The sequence below is a fragment of the Nerophis lumbriciformis genome, linkage group LG11, assembly GCF_033978685.3.
Source record: "Nerophis lumbriciformis linkage group LG11, RoL_Nlum_v2.1, whole genome shotgun sequence".
Lineage (NCBI taxonomy): Eukaryota > Metazoa > Chordata > Actinopteri > Syngnathiformes > Syngnathidae > Nerophis > Nerophis lumbriciformis.
The window spans coordinates 46,060,828-46,070,827 of record NC_084558.2 but is presented as its reverse complement, the minus strand read 5'-3'; the positions used below and the strand labels follow the sequence as shown (position 1 = coordinate 46,070,827).

The 10,000-nt window shown below is 39.8% G+C and overlaps 1 protein-coding gene across 1 annotated transcript in view; it reads right to left on the bottom strand.

Annotated features, from left to right (window-relative positions):
* The window catches only part of aif1l (allograft inflammatory factor 1-like), a 55,416-nt gene extending 46,199 nt beyond the window's left edge, over positions 1-9,217 (bottom strand). Inside the window, exons 1-2 of the mRNA XM_061966492.2 lie at positions 9,051-9,217; positions 8,841-8,902 (exon numbers count right to left, since the gene is read on the bottom strand). Of these exons, the coding sequence (XP_061822476.1) occupies positions 8,841-8,902; positions 9,051-9,075 (87 nt within the window). The 5' untranslated portion in view covers positions 9,076-9,217. The remainder of the gene's footprint in view (positions 1-8,840; positions 8,903-9,050) is intronic.
* Between the last annotated feature and the right edge of the window lie 783 nt (positions 9,218-10,000).

Genomic DNA, 10,000 nt, shown 5'->3' with positions numbered 1-10,000 from the left:
TTACGTTCTTTCAAAAACCTCCGCTCCACTCCAACGTGTCATCACTTCCGCTCTTAGCGCCTTCAAAATAAGAGCTCAAGGCATATACTGTATAACGCGCATAACAGGAACTTAACATCACAAAGAGGAAAGCCCATAAAAATAGGTTACAAAAGTTATTTAATAAGAAGCCAAAAAGTGCAAAAACAATAATGTTCGTGTTGGAGGAGTTGTGAATTAGGTACACCTGCAGTCTGCAGGTGTACCTAAATTAAAAAAAACAAAAAAACAAACAAACATCCATCCATCCATTTTCTACCGCTTATTCCCTTCGGGGTTGCGGGGGGCGCTGGAGCCTATCTCAGCTACAATCGGGCGGAAGGCGGGGTACACCCTGGACAAGTCGCCACCTCATCGCAGGGCCAACACAGATAGACAGACAACATTCACACTCACATTCACACACTAGGGCCAATTTAGTGTTGCCAATCAACCTATCCCCAGGTGCATGTCCACAAACAAAAAAAACAAAAAAAAAAAAAAATATATATATATATATATATATATATATAAATAAATCCACAAAAAAAAAAAAAAATTATACATATATACAAACACATATAAATACATACAGTATATAGCATATAAATATACACTACATATAGTATATACATACGTTATATATATATATATATATATATTAGGAATGCAACAACTAATCGATTAAAATCGATAATAAAAATAGTTGGCGATTAATTTAGTCATCGATTCGTTGGCTCTATGCTATGCGCATGCGCAGAGGCTACGTTTTTTTTTAAACCTCTATTTATAAACTGCAACATTTACAAACAGCTGAGAAACAATAATCAAAATAATAGGGGTGTAACGGTACGTGTATTTGTATCGAACCGTTTCGGTACGGGGGTTTCGTTTTGGTGCGGAAGTGTACCGAACGAGTTTCCACACGGACATATTAAGTAGCGTACCGCACGTTGTGTAAACAATACTCAAAATGCCGGACATTTGAGGCATTTAGGAAACTCCGCCCTGACAGCTGCGCAAAAGAGGACATGTATTTGGCAAGTTGAAAGAACATGGCGCCAGTATGCTGTTTTTTTTTCAATAAAATACTGGAAAGGATAGAAATGTAGTTAGTCTCTTTTATCCGATTATTAATCGATTAATCGAAGTAAAATCAAACAGATTAATCGATTATCAAATTAATCGTTAGTTGCAGCCCTAATATATATATATATATATATATATATATATATATATATATATATATATATATATATATATATATATATATATATATATATATATATATATATATATAAATCTATCTATATATATAAATCTATCTATCTATATATATATATATATATACAGTATATAAATATATATATAAATCTATATATATATATAAAGACAACTAAATCATTCCCCTTATTATTTTGAAATGCAAATATGTGCCTGTGCATTATTCATCTTTGGGAGGACTGTTTGTTGACATGTGATCGAGTCCCGGGTGTAGCCCACCCCTCACCCCCAAAGTCAGCTGGGATTGCTCAACTGTGTCCCTAATGACAAAATGCATGCCACTAAATAACAGCAGACGCAAAGGCTGTGGTGGGAAGTGACAGCTTGCGGACAAAGACCTCGTTTAGATTCTCATCACCTGTTCTCACATGTCGTCTGTGCAGGTTGAGCAGGACTGTCTATCCGGGCTCCAGTACTATGGAATGCCCTCCCGGTAACAGTTAGAGATGCTACCTCAGTAGAAGCATTTAAGTCCCATCTTAAAACTCATTTGTATACTCTAGCCTTTAAATAAACCCCCTTTTAGACCAGTCGATCTGCCATCTCTTTTCTGCTCCTTCGTGGAGAGCGTGGGGGCATAGATTAGGTGACCACAGATGACGCGCTAGCTGTCCAAAGTTGGGACCAAGGGTGGACCACTCATCTGTGCATCAGTTGGGGACGTCTCTGTGCTGCTGACCTGTCTCCGCTCAAGACGATCTCCTGCTGGCCCCACTATGGACTGGACTCTCACTATTAACTAGATCCACTATGGACTGCACTCTCACACTATTAACTAGATCCACTATGGACTGGACTCTCTCACTATTAACTAGATCCACTATGGACTGGACTCTCACACACTATTAACTAGATCCACTATGGACTGGACTCTCTCACTATTAACTAGATCCACTATGGACTGGACTCTCTCACTATTAACTAGATCCACTATGGACTGGACTCTCACAATATTAACTAGATCCACTATGGACTGGACTCTCACACTATTAATTAGATCCACAATGAACTGGACTGTCTCACTATTAACTAGTTCCACTATGGACTGGACTCTCACTATTATGTTAAATCTATCATGGACTGGACTCTCACACTATTAAGTAGATCCACTATGGACTGGACTCTCACAATATTAACTCCATCCACTATGGACTGGACTCTCACAATATTAACTAGATCCACTATGGACTGGACTCTCACAATATTAACTAGAGCCACTATGGACTGGACTCTCACAATATTAACTAGATCCACTATGGACTGGACTCTCACAATATTAACTAGATCCACTATGGACTGGACTCTCACACTATTAACTAGATCCACTATGGACTGGACTCTCACACTATAAACTAGATCCACAATGGACTGGACTCTCACACTACTAACTAGATCCACTATGGACTGGACTCTCACAATATTAACTAGATTTACTATGGACTGGACTCTCACACTATTAACTAGATCCACTATGGACTGGACTCTCACATTATTAACTAGATCCACTATGGACTGGACTCTCACAATATTAACTAGATCCACTATGGACTGGACTCTCACACTATTAACTAGATCCACTATGGACTGGTCACACTATTAACTCGATCCACTATGGACTGCACTCTCACACTATTAACTAGATCCACTATGGACTGGACTCTCTCACTATTAACTAGATCCACTATGGACTGGACTCTCACACACTATTAACTAGATCCACTATGGACTGGACTCTCTCACTATTAACTAGATCCACTATGGACTGGACTCTCACAATATTAACTAGATCCACTATGGACTGGACTCTCACACACTATTAACTAGATCCACTATGGACTGGACTGTCTCACTATTAACTAGATCCACTATGGACTGGACTCTCACACTATTAACTAGATCCACTATGGACTGGACTCTCACACTATTAACTAGATCCACAATGGACTGGACTGTCTCACTATTAACTAGATCCACTATGGACTGGACTCTCACACTATTAACTAGATCCACTACGGACTGGACTCTCCCAACATTAACTATATCCACTATAGACTGGACTCTCACAATATTAACTAGATCCACTACGGGCTGGACTCTCACTATATTAACTAGATCCAATATGGACTGGATTCTCACTATTATGTTAGATCCACTATGGACTGGACTCTCACTATTATGTTAGATCCACTATGGACTGGGCTCTCACTATTATGTTAGATCCACTATGGACTGGACTCTCACACTATTATGTTAGATCCACTATGGACTGGACTCTCACACTATTATGTTAAATCCACTATGGAATGGACTCTCACACTATTATGTTAGATCCACTATGGACTGGACTCTCACACTATTAACTAGATCCACTATGGACTGGACTCTCACTATTAACTAGATCCACTATGGACTGGACTCTCACTATTAACTAGATCCACTATGGACTGGACTCTCACTATTAACTAGATCCACTATGGACTGGACTCTCACTATTAACTAGATCCACTATGGACTGGACTCTCACTATTAACTAGATCCACTATGGACTGGACTCTCACTATTAACTAGATCCACTATGGACTGGACTCTCACAATATTAACTAGATCCACTATGGACTGGACTCTCACTATTATGTTAGATCCACTACGGACTGGACTCTCACTATCATGATAGATCCACTATGGACTGGACTCTCACAATATTAACTAGATCCACTACGGACTGGAATCTCACACTATTATGTTAGATCCACTATGGACTGAACTGTCACTATTATGTTAGATCCACTATGGACTGGACTCTCACTATTATGTTAGATCCACTATGGACTGGACTCTCACTATTATGTTAGATCCACTATGGACTGGACTCTCACTATTAACTAGATCCACTATGGACTGGACTCTCACAATATTAACTAGATCCACTACAGACTGGAATCTCACACTATTATGTTAGATCCACTATGGACTGACTCTCACAATATTATGCTAGATCCACTATGGACTGAACTCTCACACTATTATGTTAGATCCACTATGGACTGAACTGTCACTATTATGTTAGATCCACTATGGACTGGACTCTCACTATTATGTTAGATCCACTATGGACTGGACTCTCACTATTATGTTAGATCCACTATGGACTGGACTGTCACTATTATGTTGGATTCACTATGGACTGGACTCTCACTATTATGTTAGATCCACTATGGACTGGACTCTCACCATTATGTTAGATTCACTATGGACTGGACTCTCACTATAATGTTAGATCCACTATGGACTGGACTCTCACACTATTAACTAGATCCACTATGGACTGGACTCTCACACTATTAACTAGATCCACTATGGACTGGACTCTCACAATATTAACTAGATCCACTACAGACTGGACTCTCACTATTATGTTAGATCCACTACGGACTGGACTCTCACTATTATGTTGGATCCACTACGGACTGGACTCTCACTATCATGTTAGATCCACTACGGACTGGACTCTCACTATTATGTTAGATCCATTATGGACTGGACTCTCACTATTATGTTAGATCCACTACGGACTGGACTCTCACTATTATGTTAGATCCAATATGGACTGGACTCTCACTATTATGTTAGATCCACTATGGACTAGACCCTCACTATTATGTTAGATCCACTATGGACTGGACTCTCACTATTATGTTAGATCCACTATGGACTGGACTCTCACTATTATGTTAGATCCACTATGGACTGGACTCTCACTATTATGTTAGATCCACTATGGACTGGACTCTCACTATTATGTTAGATCCAATATGGACTGGATTCACACTATTAACTAGATCCACTATGGACTGGACTCTCACACTATTATGTTAGATCCACTATGGACTGGACTCTCACACTATGAACTAGATCCACTATGGACTGGACTCTCACACTATCAACTAGATCACCAATGGACTGGACTCTCACACTATTAACTAGATCCACTATGGACTGGACTCTCACACTATCAACTAGATCACCAATGGACTGGACTCTCACACTATTAACTAGATCCACTATGGACTGGACTCTCACAATATTAACAAGATCCACTCTGGACTGGACTCTCACAATATTAACTAGATTAACTAGATCCACTATGGACTGGACTCTCACACTATTAACTAGATCCACTATGGACTGGACTCTCACACTATTAACTAGATACACTATGGACTGGACTCTCACACTATCAACTAGATCACCAATGGACTGGACTCTCACACTATTAACTAGATCCACTATGGACTTGACTCTCACACTATTAACTATATCCACTATGGACTGGACTCTCACACTATTAACTATATCCACTATAGACTGGACTCTCACAATATTAACTAGATCCACTACGGGCTGGACTCTCACTATATTAACTAGATCCAATATGGACTGGATTCTCACTATTATGTTAGATCCACTATGGACTGGACTCTCACTATTATGTTAGATCCACTATGGACTGGGCTCTCACTATTATGTTAGATCCACTATGGACTGGACTCTCACACTATTATGTTAGATCCACTATGGACTGGACTCTCACACTATTATGTTAAATCCACTATGGAATGGACTCTCACACTATTATGTTAGATCCACTATGGACTGGACTCTCACACTATTAACTAGATCCACTATGGACTGGACTCTCACTATTAACTAGATCCACTATGGACTGGACTCTCACTATTAACTAGATCCACTATGGACTGGACTCTCACTATTAACTAGATCCACTATGGACTGGACTCTCACTATTAACTAGATCCACTATGGACTGGACTCTCACTATTAACTAGATCCACTATGGACTGGACTCTCACTATTAACTAGATCCACTATGGACTGGACTCTCACAATATTAACTAGATCCACTATGGACTGGACTCTCACTATTATGTTAGATCCACTACGGACTGGACTCTCACTATCATGATAGATCCACTATGGACTGGACTCTCACAATATTAACTAGATCCACTACGGACTGGAATCTCACACTATTATGTTAGATCCACTATGGACTGAACTGTCACTATTATGTTAGATCCACTATGGACTGGACTCTCACTATTATGTTAGATCCACTATGGACTGGACTCTCACTATTATGTTAGATCCACTATGGACTGGACTCTCACTACTAACTAGATCCACTATGGACTGGACTCTCACAATATTAACTAGATCCACTACAGACTGGAATCTCACACTATTATGTTAGATCCACTATGGACTGACTCTCACAATATTATGCTAGATCCACTATGGACTGAACTCTCACACTATTATGTTAGATCCACTATGGACTGAACTGTCACTATTATGTTAGATCCACTATGGACTGGACTCTCACTATTATGTTAGATCCACTATGGACTGGACTGTCACTATTATGTTGGATTCACTATGGACTGGACTCTCACTATTATGTTAGATCCACTATGGACTGGACTCTCACTATTATGTTAGATTCACTATGGACTGGACTCTCACTATTATGTTAGATCCACTATGGACTGGACTCTCACACTATTAACTAGATCCACTATGGACTGGACTCTCACACTATTAACTAGATCCACTATGGACTGGACTCTCACAATATTAACTAGATCCACTACAGACTGGACTCTCACTATTATGTTAGATCCACTACGGACTGGACTCTCACTATTATGTTGGATCCACTACGGACTGGACTCTCACTATTATGTTAGATCCACTACGGACTGGACTCTCACTATTATGTTAGATCCATTATGGACTGGACTCTCACTATTATGTTAGATCCACTACGGACTGGACTCTCACTATTATGTTAGATCCAATATGGACTGGACTCTCACTATTATGTTAGATCCACTATGGACTAGACCCTCACTATTATGTTAGATCCACTATGGACTGGACTCTCACTATTATGTTAGATCCACTATGGACTGGACTCTCACTATTATGTTAGATCCACTATGGACTGGACTCTCACTATTATGTTAGATCCAATATGGACTGGATTCACACTATTAACTAGATCCACTATGGACTGGACTCTCACACTATTATGTTAGATCCACTATGGACTGGACTCTCACACTATGAACTAGATCCACTATGGACTGGACTCTCACACTATCAACTAGATCACCAATGGACTGGACTCTCACACTATTAACTAGATCCACTATGGACTGGACTCTCACACTATCAACTAGATCACCAATGGACTGGACTCTCACACTATTAACTAGATCCACTATGGACTGGACTCTCACAATATTAACTAGATCCACTCTGGACTGGACTCTCACACTATTAACTAGATCCACTATGGACTGGACTCTCACACTATTAACTAGATACACTATGGACTGGACTCTCACACTATTATGTTAGATCCACTATGGACTGGACTCTCACACTATTAACTAGATCCACTATGGACTGGACTCTCACACTATTAACTAGATCCACTATGGACTGGACTCTCACACTATTAACTAGATCCACTATGGACTGGACTCTCACACTATTATGTTAGATCCACTATGGACTGGACTCTCACTATTATGTTAGATCCACTATGGACTGGACTCTCACTATTATGTTAGATCCAATATGGACTGGATTCACACTATTAACTAGATCCACTATGGACTGGACTCTCACACTATTATGTTAGATCCACTATGGACTGGACTCTCACACTATGAACTAGATCCACTATGGACTGGACTCTCACACTATCAACTAGATCACCAATGGACTGGACTCTCACACTATTAACTAGATCCACTATGGACTGGACTCTCACACTATCAACTAGATCACCAATGGACTGGACTCTCACACTATTAACTAGATCCACTATGGACTGGACTCTCACAATATTAACTAGATCCACTCTGGACTGGACTCTCACACTATTAACTAGATCCACTATGGACTGGACTCTCACACTATTAACTAGATACACTATGGACTGGACTCTCACACTATTATGTTAGATCCACTATGGACTGGACTCTCACACTATTAACTAGATCCACTATGGACTGGACTCTCACACTATTAACTAGATCCACTATGGACTGGACTCTCACACTATTAACTAGATCCACTATGGACTGGACTCTCACACTATTATGTTAGATCCACTATGGACTGGACTCTCACACTATTATGTTAGATCCACTATGGACTGGACTCTCACACTATTATGTTAGATCCACTATGGACTGGACTCTCACTATTATGTTAGATCCACTATGGACTGGACTCTCACACTATTAACTAGATCCACTATGGACTGGACTTTGATTGATTGATTGACTGTGGAGACTGGCTCCAACTTCCGGAAGCTGCCCGCCGATAATAAAGGAATCGATATCAATAAACGACTGAAGTGACAAGACACTATCGGTGCTGTTCCTGGGCATTGTTCCATTGTCAAGTGCACCTCCACCATCATCCATTAAAAGAACCCATACCTTGTTTATTTCCTCCAGTTTCTGCCTTTGTTGCTCCTTTAACAGCCCGAACGTTTTCCCTCCTAAAATAGAGGAGAAAAGATCAATAGGCTAATAAGGACGAGGACTAGCTTGAATAAAAAGGCTACACACGCGTCAAGCTAGCAGCAAATAGAACTAAAAAAACACAAAATAAAGGCGTTAAGCCACCACGGTGTTCTTTTATTTCACCTTGGGTGTTTTTATTCGACGGCATCCCCGCGGCGTCTCGTAGTGGAGTTTCCTTCCAGTGGTGGGTTAAGGTTGCCGAGCCGAGGAGGCAAGTGTGCGGCGGATGCTCCGGTCGCTCTCGGGCAGTCTGGAACTCTGGAGGCGGCCACCCGGCACCGCGGTCTAATCTAACGCCGGCATCACATCCGGCGTGGAGTTTCGAAATAAAATCACCGGAAGTTTCACCTTGCCGTGACTATGAACAACGGTGGAGTAGGATAGTTATCCAGTAGTAATTATACAAGGTTGAAATGAAGAATGTTCCATTTTTAGAAAAAAAAAAATGACGTCCTCTTTTGATGCTAAGATAAATGTTATGTTGCATTTTATTTGTTATCATGTTGTATATGTATTGTGTGCTTTTTTCCCTTTTCTCTCTGTTTTTTTAAAACTGTAATTGTACTGCCTTTTTAGGGGACTACAGATGAAAACTAGCCTTCTGGCTGATTATGGCTTTTTAAAAAAAACATGTGTAGTCATGTGTTTTATGAAATTGCATTGTCCCCCTTGAAATAATCTAGCCTGAAATCTACTCTATAAGGTTTTATTTTGAAATGGGAAGATTCCCCTCATGGCTAGGTAAACAATGTTTCGCGCTTGCCATCGTGTGGTGTTTTGACCTAACTACATCTTGGAGGAAAATATGACTGTACAGTAAATAACAACTTTAAAATAAAATAAAAACCGATTTAGAAACGAATAATATTGTTTTATTATTCTGGAGAAGTTTAGTTTATTGTTTAAAGTAAAACCGAGTCACAATATATTGGATTTATATTTTGTTTTGGTGTGTTGTTTTTACCTGCATGAAGTTGCCCGCCTTATTATTATCAAAAAAATGTTGTCTAAAAATTGTAGTTGTTATGTTATTATTGTGTTAATATAACCCCCCCCCCGTCCCCTTATTAAAA